This window comes from Phragmites australis, chromosome 3 (genome assembly GCF_958298935.1).
Source record: "Phragmites australis chromosome 3, lpPhrAust1.1, whole genome shotgun sequence".
Classification (NCBI taxonomy): Eukaryota; Viridiplantae; Streptophyta; class Magnoliopsida; order Poales; family Poaceae; genus Phragmites; species Phragmites australis.
Window position 1 is genome coordinate 10,399,039 of NC_084923.1, and position 13,528 is coordinate 10,412,566.

Here is a 13,528-nt window from a genome sequence, read left to right on the forward strand (position 1 = left end):
AATTGACAACACATTGCATCCGCTGGCAAGAATTGAACCCTGAAAGGTACATCACTCAGCTTGTCTGTTACGGGGTTAGGTAAATCTAAAGGCTTTCTAGTTGTAGCTTTGCTGTAATCAGGTATGCTGATATAGCAGACTAAAGGCAATGGTCGAAGCAGTTAGAGGCTTGACAGCGAAAGGGTTGATTAGTAGGAGCCATGCTACACACTTCGGTTCTGGCCGATGGAGACAAGGGAACAGTGATGACAGATGGGAGAAAAGAAATGGAAACTGCGCTGATATCAAGGTCCAGAAGTGGACTGAACGTTGGGGCGGAGTAATAGGCTTGATCATACAAAGGTTGACACGTATCCAGAAAGTCACCCCAAAGTTGATGCTCTTGTAGTCGTAGGGACACAAATGTTGAAATATTGATTTTAGTTAACACTGTAATGCATAGACGTGTACTAGAAATTGAGCTTTCCATTAGACTGCTTATTTGGATAAAAAGCATTCGGCTCAGTAAAGCTACCAACAACAAATAGTTCTCGTCAACAATATGAACGGAACAATTGTAGGATAATTAACAATCTGAATTCTTCAAGGATGTAGGATGATATTTGCTTGATAGCAGTAATGGCTTAACGCATATATCAAAACAGCATGGCAATAGTTATTCCGTGTTGCAAATTAGTTACATTTTTCCTCAAGAAAAGAAAACTGTTCCCCAGAATAGGAATGCTTTTAAATAGTCACGATTAGATTCTTGCCCTGAAACGAGTAGCTGAAAGTAAACTAACTCCACAAATAGCCTAGTGATAATTAGAGTCCCGACATCATATGCTACGATTTTACATAGATGACTTACCGGTAGGGGCACATGTCTGGAGAATATAAAATACTTTTGAGATTAACATATCAAAATTATCCTAAAAAATATCCAGGTATGCAGGGGTTTTACCCGATTAATTTGGGACACTGAAAACTTTAAAGAAGCATTGAAACATAGCAAGACATCATCAGTCTGAAACCACACTGCCTTCAAATGATGCAAGAACCGGTTATTCTTCCACAATACAGGTTAGATGCCTGCACATTCTGAAAGCTCGTCCCAAAATTTCCCAATTATGGCAAAAACCTGTTCCTAACCTTCTCAGTTTCACCAGACTTGTTTCTCTTCTCAACTTTGCCAAACTCTAAACTGGATGGGAAAAAAAATCTAGTAAAGATTGATAGTTAACTGAATGGTCGTATCTCCTTCAAAACAAAAAACTGAACAGATGTATCTAAATGATGCTAAAAACAAGAATCATGGGTTAGAGCCCACAATCAACTAAAAGTTGGATACCGATATCACTTTAGGACTTCACGTGTATCCATATATGTCTTGGAACTTCTGGCTTGAAATAAATGTAAGACTTTTCAAAGGTAATCAGATACAAACTACTGATATTTAGAAGAAAAGCCTTTATACCTCCTATAATCAGACTACTGGACGAAGATCCATCGAAATGGAGGAACATCAAACCTCAAGAAATGGACTGACAACATATAAAGAAGGACCTGTGACCCGTCCTCCATGCTTGAGGATTTGAGCTGCTATGAAAAGTGCTGAGTGCATGTATTGATATGGCTTCCAGCTAAACAAAATACAGTAACATCTATGGTACTAGAAATCATTAGCGGAGCTCTCATATTTCATCCTTCTATTCAATATGTATTCTTTTGGGGAAGATCAAATTCAAAACTTTTATGGCCAAAGGATGATGCGAAACTTCAAATAATGTAAACATCGAGGGCGGGTATAAATATCATCTGGGCATAGATATAAAGATGTGAGGAATGCACCTTACAACATTGTGCCACTGCTAACTGCTTCCATTTCTTGCATCCTTACGCTGGTATATAAGATTCTAACATCAGTTGTGTACGATGTGGTGACACAATCTCAACAACAAGGTATGTGAACTTCCATGTCCTGTCAGAATTATCTTTGAACATCTCCGAATACACCTTTCCAGCTCCATGTGGCCCACGGATGAGAAAGTTTACCTGAAAAGATGTACGTGAAAAATGTGCAAAAGAACTATCAAACTATATGGCTTCATATCACAAGCGACCCTAGTGCCCTCTTTTCTAATTAGCAAAGCAATATCTGCAAGCATATAAACTTGTGAAGGGCAATTAGATGATGCTCTGTATTACTATCAGCACTGCCTCAAGATTAATATTAGCAATAAAGCCAATTTATTCTCATCTTATTACCTCCACCTATGTTATGATTCAGAGTTAAGCTCCTCCTATGCTGCTTGCCGTTGGTCAACAGAAGTCATTGGCCCATTGTCATATGCTGCTAAGGCACTAATGAATTCACAGAGAGCAATTGCCCACCAATTGTTGCACACAGACAACACGATGGTAAAGTTGTCCCTTTGTTATTGACTTCGCTACACTAGATCCAAGGTGCAAGTAAAACGGGACAATTGAAGCAGATACACAGCAGAGACAAGAATATATGCTACCTCCACATGTTCAACACCATCCTCATCTGTCCAAACCTTATTTGGAATTCGCTGCCGAGCTGCACGGTTTCTAGTTTCATTACCATATCCAGTAATAGGGTGGCCAATTCTAGCCGTGACCTGATGAAAAATATGAAACTACTAAGAGAGGAAAGCTACAATTATCTACAGGAAACGGAAACATAAATAACATATAACACAAAAACCTGGCTGTCACTCTGAACTCTTGCTAGAGCTTTCCCAAATATCTTGTACCTGTAGGATGGTAAAGACACACAGGCATTAACGAAATCTCTCTTGGAGATTGCATATTTATAACAGACATTGTTCCAGATAAAAATAATACGATAAACCATACAGGGAACTTTAATCAAGAAGCAACAAGAGCAGCATGTGATGTCGAAAAGAGATTCAGGCGTTCTAACAGATAAAACTTCACATTTGGTGTACAAAAAGAATTAATGAATCAGACAGGATAATCAAGACACCTGCAAAGGCTGTTGATATGCTGGACAAAAACTCAACAACCAAGTTATAACATACATATTATTTTGCTCATTCAACTTCAAGGGAAACAAAAGCGCCATGCATAGTAGCAAATAAGGTTAGTAAGCATGGCACTGGTTGCAAACAGCAAAGCTGCCCATGACATTGTAGGGTATAATAGGAAAGGTTTGTAGCCTACTGATGGAAGAGTGTGTAATTTTCTGCAACTAAGGTACATTATGGCTTAGCCAAGTGATGGGGAGTGGCATGAGGCCAAGGAAATGAGAAGCATAGATGTGTGGGTCGTATATAGTCCATGACACGTGCGGATTTAGAAAATGGAAAATGTGTATGTAAACTAGTAAAAAAAAGACAAAAGGAAGTTCCATATTGCACATAATATTAACTCTAGTAAATTTGTACAGTTCACACAAAGATGTTATTATTTTAATATGAAAAATAATTGCTACATGGTAATATGGTATGGTAAAAAATATCACATTAGTTAGTATTAAGAAGGGTATTTTGTAGGACTTATCAGATTATGGTAATAAATTAAAATTTATTAATACATTTCGTAATATCAGAATTCACTTAGCCACAAATTTGTGTCATCTAGCATCCTAAAAAGTTCAAGCAGAAGATTTAATGACAAATGCAGGCAACTTACTCTTTTGGTTCAAATATAAGCTCCTTGAAAACAGCATATCCAGCCACAGCTGCAATTCCAAGCCCAGCAAGTATTACAAGACTGTAAGAAGCACCTTCGGTAAATGTCACTGGTTTCTCAGGTATATTATCGGTAATGGCATCAAAGGGGTCTTCTGCAGTTGACAAGTCTTTCCTCTGCTAAGAACAAAAAGGGCAGTCCTTTATAAGTAATAGAACATCAGAAAGCGTGATACAGCATAGCTACTACGCTTGCAATATAATTAACAAATATTCATGTATGAGGAAACAGAAAAAAAACTTAATAAAACCAGTTAGATAAGTTTTCTAAGAACATACAGTTTGGTCAATATTCACAAGATCAAGGGATCTAAGACCGAAAGCAGCGATGTTAGACTCTTAAATTTGTTGAAAGGCACTACAATCAAACAAAGACTTGAACTCTTCCAGCAAAACGCTGTGAATGGACAACCGGAAGACAGCAAACAAGACTCTTAACTCTCCTAAACTCAAAGTAGGTGGCTTAATTTACGCTCTCGAACATATGATGGAGATGCCTTATCATAGAAGATAGCACCATAGCACTACAACACTACTTCTGGCTTCGGTTAAATAAATAGCATAATTGGGTTATCTCAAATGAAAACACCAACACCGAGAATATGCCCCCCTAGCACTTACCTCTACAGATCAGTGAAACAGAATCTTCTCAACATATGCAGGGTTGCACCATTTGGAAAAGTTCTTAAGAATCACATTACAAGGGTTCATGCATCTAATTCGTCAAGATGTGATCCAGCAGTTGCCTGGTGCAAGCTTTCTGACAAAAGTTGATCTTATGAATCAAATTCATTTATGTATGATATGTCTTCAAGTGTTCACTAATTCAGATGATCAGTGGTCACAAGGTAACACTATAACTAATTTTCTATATCGCATTTCAACCACCCATTGTAGCATGTTCAAGAAGTGGACAACATTTATGAAAACTTATACCATCATAGGGTCACAAAACAAACAAGCAGGAAAATATACAGCAGAGAGAACTAAATGGCACAGACCTCTTTTGGATTCTGGTCTGAAGCTTGTGTAGAGTAAGATGCACATGGACTTATTACAGAAGGAAATACTCTGCGGCACTCGTGATGTGTAGTCAGTGGACCTGAAGGGTTTGACCTGATCATGTACCGCCTTGAATTTTTTAAAAATGAAGCTGTAAGGTTAGCCAAAAGAAAATTCCATCAGCTTTAAACAAATCTTAACGTGGGCAAATAGTGCAAAGAATTGTTGGTCCAAATCCAACATAAAAAACACAAAAAAAAAGACAGTGTTCAAGTGTCTGAAAATCAGTGGGATTACAATGAGACCAGTTCGCTGAGAATCCATTCTTTGTACACATAGCCATATAAGCTAGTAACACGGAGTGCAAATAGAAACTTCATTTAACACACATAGGATTATTTTTGCTAATTAAAAGGTTAGCAATTTTCATTGACTGATCCATATCGGAGGAAAGTACACACAGAATAGTCACAAGCATGTATTCACAATACTTTTAGTTCTTTCGACTTTACAGTTCTGAATAATGCTACATTGAGCTTTCCTTTTAACTCTAGTAATTTCATTATATCACGATCAATGTATGGAGAAGTATCTCATACAATCATAATCGATGTAGTGTTGCTGCAGCAGTACAGTCTCAAGGAATGTTCACTAAACCAGTAAGTGGGCGCTATTATAAATTATTCTTTGTGATAGGATTGAGAAATATTGCACAAATATTATGACAAATAACAGATACCACAGCAGAAAATGCAATTCTTGAGAAATATTGCACAAATATTATGACAAATAACAGATACCACAGCAGAAAATGCAATTCTATGTTAAATACTCCCTCCGTTCAAAAATAGTAGGCACATTTCTTTTAAGCTCAGTCTTTGAAGTTGGATTTTGACTAAAATTTTCTCACAAAATATATCATTTATAGCTACAAAACCTATGTAGTGTGAAATCATTTTGAATTGTGAACCTAGTTGTATAATTTTTATACACTAGATATTCTTATAATTTGATTAAATGTTAGTCAAAATACACATAGTTTGACTTTTCCAAAAAAGAAATACGCATTCTATTTCTGAACGTATGGAGTACTAGCTAAAAGATGTTAGATGTTAAGTTGAACTGCAGACTAGTAAGGAAGCCACTGGGTAGGTATGCTTTGTTACATATGTTTACTTTTGGAGAGTAACTTCACCATCAAGTAGGGTAATAATCATGCCAACTACTCACTCAACTGAAGGATGTACATAACATTTACAGATATAACTTTTTTCTAATCTTATATGTTTCCATAGTGATAGTTTTACTAGAACCAATACTAGGTATCGTTGAGATGAGCAAGATGAATTACGGTCTTATGGAAAATACTGCTTGGGTCATTGACTTTCCTGATTAACTTCACTGAACTATTGATCCTTGGTGTGTTCCCTACGAACATTTTATTCTGATTCACATTGTCAAATTATGTCAAAAGGAACTCAAGTTAAAGCTAAATAGGCCTCCTACTATTTAAAGTGTAGGAGTGTAGTATCATCCAGCACCAGAAACAGGTGTGGTTTCGCAAACGCAAGAATAACCAAAGAAAAACAAAATCGATGCTTTCATAAATGTGCAGCTTGATCAACAAAATCCAGAGCTTTTGATCAGAGATGGGAGTTGACCTTCAGCCTTTGCAACATCCTGCAGTAAAGCAAAGCAAAGTGATAAGAAATATCAGGCTTACAAGTATATACCGCCAGAGCAGAAACAAAAAAGTCGTACACCATGAGCAATTCACAGTGTCAGGAATTTCAATAAGGCCCAGAAGAATCTACGCACTCGTATCAGAAACACTTCAAGGCACAGTTTCTCCTAGTTTCCAGAGAGGGTACCAAGACATGCATTGCTTAAAGATCTACGAAGATGGCTGTAACAGGACTAGACGAATATACTGGCATTGCAAAACAGTAGAACACGAACTGTTTAATTCGTCGTAGCAAGCATGGCATCCCGCAACAACAGTTGATTCAGTAGGATCTGACACGGAAAACCCCTTAGGCCCCGTCCAGGAACCTAACCAGCCATCACACTACAGCGGCAGGCAGCAACGAGGGCATTCCGTCGAACACCTTGAGGGCTCATAGGGTTTAGAGGAGGGGTTACGGGCTATTCCTCCATCGTTGGGTTGGGCTACCTTGGAGAGAGCGCTGGGACCGCGCGGCGCGTGGCCAGCGGAGGCCTCCGCGGCGGTGGCGAGGAGGCGGCGGTGCTGGTGGTGGTGGAGCAGCCTCGCGATCCGGGAGGCCATGGGCGCCTTTTGTTTACTTGGGGGAGGGGTGGAGGAGAGAAGAGGAGGAATTTGGGTCGGGTTTGGGCTTTATTTTGGAGCAACTGCGGTACTCCAATAGACGACACTGTTTTGGAGTTTTTGCTTCTCCAAAACTCTTAGGCGTGTTTCGTTGTTTATATGTGTACCGGTTGGTTTTATGTGTGTAGCTGATGACCGTTTGTGTGTTGTTTGGTTGTTTGAATCGGTGCTTTTGTTTGCATTTGTTTGTGTAAATGCGCTAAGCGAGCTAGCTCCGTAAGTACGTCGGAATCGGACGTTTCCACTTGCTGCTACAAATTCACTATATATATATATATGAATTTTTTATTTAATTTTTAATTTTATTTAGGTACAAGCGTAGTCAAAAAATTCTAAATATATTCATAAGTAATATAGAGCTCATTAACAACTTATTTTAATTAGTTTGATAAAAAATCTAAATTAATATTTAATTAAAATTCTTCAAAAGTCATAAAATTCATTAATATTCTTATCACGTGATGTACTAATTTATAAAAATATTTTTAATCATAGGTTATTTGATAAAAAAATAAGTTCTTTTATAATATAACATATATTTATACGAGTAATCAAACACAATCTTTTCTTAATCAGATGTATATATAATCAACCAAATAGACCCTACTGTATCTCTACAATCTGACTAAACTTAGTATTAGATGAGACATACGAGCCAGACTGAAAACATTCAAGCAATCAGACAGATACTGCTGATTAGTTTGGCCATATTTGAGCGATAAGCACAGATCCAAGTACCCAAATCGTTATCAACGACGAATTGCCCATTATGACTTTTGGCTAAAACCTGTGACTGGTGGGTAAAAACAAAAACTTGACACTGAGTAATTTTTTGTGAAAACGCCATTTATTTGTGCACGCTTAGGGTTACGTTTCTGGGAGGGATATTTTCGAAGTTATCGATGTACTTTTCAGATTTAAACGGATGTCCGGGGAAGTAGGCAAGTCTGATGGAGGAGTCACCGGAGATGGCCAAAGGTGAACTGGTGAGCGAGTGCTGTGGGAGCGATGAAGTGAGCTGGAGAAAAAAGATAGACAAGGGATGTCTGACTGCAAATCGATGGTCACCTGAGGAATATCCTATTTTCAAACGCTTATTTGTGAGGTCAAAGTAATTAGAGCCACCAATACTCCACGATACAGCCACCAAGCTTATCCAAGGTCCACAGATTATCTAGAAAAACTGAAAAATAGTTCAAAATAATCTGATAACCTTGTGACCTTTGCGAGCCCAAAAAAGGTTGATAAAATCAAATGCAGTCTGTACAGTATGCACGACTGCGAGTAGTAGGGTGAACATGATTTTTTCCTCCGGGCTTTGATACCAAACGCGGCCCAAATTTTTGCGTCGTGCATCAGTTTCCCAGCCTGCAGCGGCCCTAATAACCAATGGCGGGAGTTTATACGTGCAATTTTTTAAAACATACATATATATTTATAATTTTTTAATTTTAAAAATAAAAAAGTTCCGCCGGCAGCACGCCAGCACCGCCGTCGTCGGGCAGCTGCGCTTGACCACACGGCGGCGAGTTATCGTTGGGGGCCGGCGGACGGCCAGGTGCTCAGGTTATAAGTTAAGGCCCGTTTAGAACGTCGGCTCCGTACTTCACATGAATTTTGCACGTATTTGATGGAAACTAATTTCTTCGTGTAAACCTGGAAAATTTCGCGTCACAAATGGGACATTAGCATAAACTTTGAGCAAACATACAGTGTATCATGGTTGAGTAATGCATCAAACGTGAACCAACTGCTAGCATGCAGCAAATTTGACACAAAAAAATGGAATCGTCTCAAATAAAAGGAAAATTCCAGAAGATAAAAACAGACCTCTTATTACTGTCTCAATGATACTCCCCAAGTCTCCACTCATCATCTGTTCCTTACCTTGCTGCAAATTGCAACCCAATCTGGGTGTAATCGTCAAACAAATCAACCGGCTCCAAAATTGCAACTCCGCGTACTACAGCACGGGGACGAAGCAGGACTTGACGTCGTCGCCCGCCCACTGCAGCGCGTTCCACCAGTGCTTGTCGCACTCGATCCGCACGTTGCCCTGCTGCCCGCACGCCGGCCGCAACGGTATCCTCCGCAGCCGCGGGCATCCCCTGGTCTGCAGCCGCCGGAGCTCCGGGAACTCGCACTCCCCCTCGACGCGGACGGCCTCCAGCTTGGGCAGCCCCAGCAGCGCCAGCATCCTCAGCCGCGGGAACGCGACCACCTCCTCCGCGGCGCTGCCGCCGTCCTCGGCGCCGCCCAGCAGCCTCGTCAGCCCGTTGCACCCGCTGAGGATGAGCGACTCCAGGCAGGGGAGGTGCTGCACCCACGTCAGGTGCGTCAGGGAGTGGCACGCGCCGAGGGCCACGTCCCGGAGGTTGGACGACGCGCCGTGGGACCACGCCATGACGCGCAGCTTCGTCAGGAACCCAAACTTGACGATCTCCAGCCTAGGCGCGTGCGCGTCGGCGACGAGCTCCTCGACGTCCGACGAGTAGACCACCAGCTCTCTCAGGCTCTCCTGCACACCGCCGAGCTCCGGCGCGTGCTGCGAGGACAGCAGCGGCAGGGCGCGCGCGCCGTCCAGCTTGCGCAGGTGGAGAGACCGGACGAGCACGCCCGGAGCCAGCCGCGCGAGCCTCTCCACGTCGCGGGTGTTGTCCAGCCAGATGCTGAGCGACGCCATGCGCGCTCCGCTGCTCTCGAGGTCGTCGATGACCGGCGAGACGTAGTCGTCCGCCACGGAGACGATGCTCGCGGTGAACACCTCAAAGACCTGCAGCTTCCCGAGCTGCGAGATCAGCCCTGGAGCTATGGTGATCTGGATGTAGTAGTTGTCGCGCATGTAGAAGTACTTGAGCTGGCTCAAGTTGCTCAGCTCCATTGGCAGCGACAGGATCCGGTTCTTGGATAGGTTGAGGTACTCCAGGTTGACCAAGCAGCAGATCTCAATGGGGAAGGCGTCCTGGATGCCGGTGTCCTCGAGGTCCAGGTACGTGAGCCTGGTGAAATGCTGGATCACCTGGAGCATCATCTTCGGCAGGGCGCGGTTGCACTGGAGCATCAGCGACGCCGGCTGCGCGTCCGAGAGGGCGCCTCCCGCCTTCGCCGGCGCGTCCTCGATGCTGTTGTGCATCAGGGACACGCGCCGCGCGTCGCGCCACAGTGCCTCCTCGCGCGGGGGCTCCCTGAGCCCGGCGCCCGCGCGGACCAGCCACTTGCCGGGCGCGAACCGGAGCGCCGCGTCGCGAACGACGTCGTGGAGCCTGACGTGCGTGTCGGACGGGTACATGTTGTACCGGTGGTTGTCCCCCGGCTCCAGCAGGCGCGCGGCCTCCAGGATGGCGATCACCGAGTGCCCGAACCGGTGCGCCTCGTCGATGTCGGTGAGCTCGGGGAGCAGGCCGAGTCCGATCCAGCACTGCACGAGCTCGTCCTTCGAGATGCTGTGGTCCTCGGGCCAGAGCGCGCAGGTCAGGAAGCATTCCCCCACCATGTCGCTATCCAGATTGTCGTAGCAAAACCTCACTAGAGCGTGCGTGCTCTTGTCGGAACCGGGCGTAGTCGAGAGCTGCGACGCCTTAAGGGTGTCGAGTGCATCAGCCCATTCCTCCGGTGTGCGCTTATTTGACATGGCGCGGCCTATGGTGACGACGGCCAAAGGCAATCCTTTGCATTCTGCAGCCACCTGTTTGATGGCAGAGTAAGTTAGTGCAGAGAGACTAAAGAAATCAAACATTTGAAACTCCGTAATTGTTTAGATATAGCAATCATGAAATCAATAATACGGGGGCAATAAAACATTACAGGAAAAATAATTAAAAACATTTCATAATCTGGAAGGAAATAATTGTGTATTAATAATTTAATTGTGTATTAATAATTTTAATGCTGATAGCGTATATTAATTGCATGTTTTAAAATTAATTAAAAGTTTAATTGCATATATTAATTACGTATTAATAATTTTAATGTTGATAGGGGAGTAGACAGAGGACCATTTTTAATTGTAGACTTTGGATTCATCATAACTTATATATTTTATAGGAGTATAGATATAGATATATAACAACTAATGAACGAAATGTAGATAAATAATGAATTTTGGAGCATTTCCATACAAAGGGGAAAATATCCTACTTTTGGATTTTCAAACTAGCTTGCTATTAAAATCCATCTGAATTGCTGGGAGATTTAGCTCCATGCGCGTAGAACAAGGAGGGTTTATACATAATATCTCACTAATGCCACTACCGATCAGTCCATGTATTTGCTGAAACTAGCATATCAACCCGGGCGACTGCACAGGCTAGAAATTTAGCTTACGGTTGAATTGTAGATATTTGTGTTAATAATAGTTGTATGCTAAGATACACCAACTATTTATATTTAAATATTAGAATGTAAAATAGAAATATAATTTTTGTTCATAATATTGGAATCATGTTCATTATTTGTGAATAGATCTAATTTATAATTTTCATTTTATGTGTTATGCAAATTGATTTTTATTTGTTTCTTGATTTTTTGAAATGATTATTATTTTTAATGTCGTCAACGTATCTCATATTATTTTTTAAAATATATTATAAATTCTTTGATATTATTTTTGTGTGATAATCCGTAATATGTTTGCGTTCTGTTGTTTTAATTTTGTAATGTTTGATTATAATTGATTTGGAAAATTGTGTTGATTGCTAACGTAATTAAGTTGAAGTTTGCTAAAGCAACCTTGTTGGACAAATAGTATCTACAACAAAAAAAAAAAAGAAAAAGTAAGGAATGAAGTAGTCTTAGGGCTGGACTCTATGTTGTTTTATTTGGTTGTTGATCCATGGTTACAGTTAGTCAATTAATTAAATCGATGGTCGAATGTTTTGTTTTTTTTGAGAATTTCTAAGATTTTCTTAGGATTAACATGAATGAAAAAAAACCTCTAATTAGTAAATATAAGATATGTTCGTCCCAAGATCCAAAATGTATATCCATTTATAAACCAAAATCAACTTCCTAAAAACTCACCGATGGAGCAACGAGTAGCAAAACCCTGAAAGTGAAACGGTATGATTTGAACAGATCCGAGGTTTTGAAGGTAGATTAGACAGATCAGGTGATTACCTGTCTCGCAAGTGTGGGAATTTGAGTGTGGCGATGGATGATGTCACCGCCAACATTGGCTTCAAACAGACTCCACGCATCCTCCTCGTTCAAACGCTCGATCTTGATCTTCTTGCGGCAGCCCATGTCGGCGCACACCGCCTCGCGCCTTGACGCCACTATGACCTTCCTCACCTTGCCGTTCACCACGCCGAGGGGCTGCGGGATGCCGACCCTCTCCAGGTCCAGGCGTTCCCACACGCTGTCCAGCAGCAGGAGGAAGCTCTTGTCCCTCAGGAAGCTCAGAATCCCGGCGGCCTGCGCCTGCTCTGTCGGCGCGTCCCGCAGCCCGAGCACGGCCACCACTTCCCTCTGTAACTTGGCCACGGTGCAGTCCCTGGAGGCCGCCAGGAGCAGGACGTGGTCGAACCGCGCGACGCGGCCGCACACGTCGCGCACCAGCTTCAGCACCGTGGTTTTGCCCACGCCGCCGGCACCCCAGACGCCGAGCGCGGCGTCTGGGTCGCCGAGGAACCGGAGCGCCTCGTTGAGGTGGGCCCTCGCGGCCCCCGCCGATTCCGCGGGGAGGTCTTCGAGGTCCTCGGGCTGGCAGAGCAGGGGAGGCGGTGCCTGCGGCGTTGCCAGCACGGCCTCGAGGAGCGCCGCGCCCTGGTCCCGGAGCGCGCGCACCGGCTTAAGCTGCTGCGCGGCCAGCCCCGCGACGGGGCCCGTGGGGAGGAAGAGGTACTGCAGGAGGCGGATCACGTACAGCTGCCCGCCGTCGTGACGCGCCTTGATGGACGCGACCTCATCCTGCGCCTCCTGCACGCGCCGCAGCCACGCCCGCACGGGATCCGACGTCGGCGCCGGGTCGTGGCCCAGAAACTCCGCCCGCAGCCGCAGCAGGGCCTCCACCGCGTCAGACAGCTCCTCGACGCGCTTGTCCGCGTCGGCTAGCGGCTGCCACCACTTGCCGAAGAAGAGCACTAGCAGCGCGCCGCCGAGGGCGAGCGAGGCGAGCACGGCCACGAGCTGCAGCTCCATCGTTCGGCGGCGCAGCGAGGCAAGGGGGGAGGCATGCGCGTGTGCGGTGAGGCACCGCGACGCGGGTGGGTTTAAGAGGAGGGAGGAGTGAGGGAGTGAGTAGGTAGGGCAGCGAGCGGGGAGTTAATGACTTAATGGTGCAATGAATGCGTGAGAGGAATCGGTTGGACGACTGCCGCATCCGGAGCGAGCGTGACCTGTTGGCGTGGAAGTCACGATCGGAGATCCATCCACGCTGGCTGGCCGTGGGTGGCCATGCATGCAGTTCAGCAGCTGCACCTGCCGCATTCATTCACGCCATGGATTCGCCGCTCAGACGGAA

At 43.8% G+C, this 13,528-nt stretch overlaps 2 protein-coding genes across 6 annotated transcripts; both read right to left on the minus strand.

Moving 5' to 3' along the window:
• Positions 1 to 652: 652 nt before the first annotated feature.
• On the minus strand, positions 653 to 7,148 carry LOC133912070 (probable mitochondrial import inner membrane translocase subunit TIM21). Of its 5 annotated transcripts, none has more exons than XM_062354630.1 (8): positions 6,895 to 7,148; positions 6,383 to 6,401; positions 4,721 to 4,872; positions 3,661 to 3,836; positions 2,711 to 2,759; positions 2,505 to 2,624; positions 1,836 to 2,034; positions 653 to 1,178 (listed from the first exon to the last, which is right to left on the minus strand). In XM_062354630.1, the coding sequence occupies exons 1-7, from the start codon at positions 7,006 to 7,008 to the stop codon at positions 1,876 to 1,878; spliced, it is 789 nt and encodes a 262-aa protein (XP_062210614.1). In that variant the 5' UTR covers positions 7,009 to 7,148; the 3' UTR covers positions 653 to 1,178; positions 1,836 to 1,875. The 5 variants fall into 5 exon arrangements, with proteins under 5 accessions (XP_062210614.1, XP_062210613.1, XP_062210611.1 ...); XM_062354629.1 differs by having other exon boundaries at positions 653 to 1,201; positions 1,831 to 2,034; XM_062354627.1 differs by having other exon boundaries at positions 653 to 1,183; positions 6,895 to 7,147.
• Positions 7,149 to 8,638: 1,490 nt separating this feature from the next.
• Positions 8,639 to 13,281, minus strand: LOC133912072 (disease resistance protein RPS2-like). Its single transcript, XM_062354631.1, has 2 exons — positions 12,184 to 13,281; positions 8,639 to 10,753 (listed from the first exon to the last, which is right to left on the minus strand). Exons 1-2 carry the CDS (start codon positions 13,204 to 13,206, stop codon positions 9,032 to 9,034), a joined length of 2,745 nt encoding a protein of 914 aa, XP_062210615.1. The 5' UTR covers positions 13,207 to 13,281; the 3' UTR covers positions 8,639 to 9,031.
• Positions 13,282 to 13,528: the final 247 nt, after the last annotated feature.

Bases quoted from the DNA above. Each gene is read 5' to 3' on its own strand.
- LOC133912070 (XM_062354630.1), bottom strand. From the start codon at position 7,008: ATGGCCTCCCGGATCGCGAGGCTGCTCCACCACCACCAGCACCGCCGC. The intron at 2,760-3,660 runs GTAAGTTGCCTG...ACCATCCTACAG, and splicing joins CTTATATTTGAACCAAAAGA to GTACAAGATATTTGGGAAAG. The intron at 2,035-2,504 runs GTAGCATATATT...ACATCTTTTCAG, and splicing joins ATGGTGTTGAACATGTGGAG to GTAAACTTTCTCATCCGTGG.
- LOC133912072 (XM_062354631.1), bottom strand. From the start codon at position 13,206: ATGGAGCTGCAGCTCGTGGCCGTGCTCGCCTCGCTCGCCCTCGGCGGC. The intron at 10,754-12,183 runs GTAATCACCTGA...GCCATCAAACAG, and splicing joins TTCCCACACTTGCGAGACAG to GTGGCTGCAGAATGCAAAGG.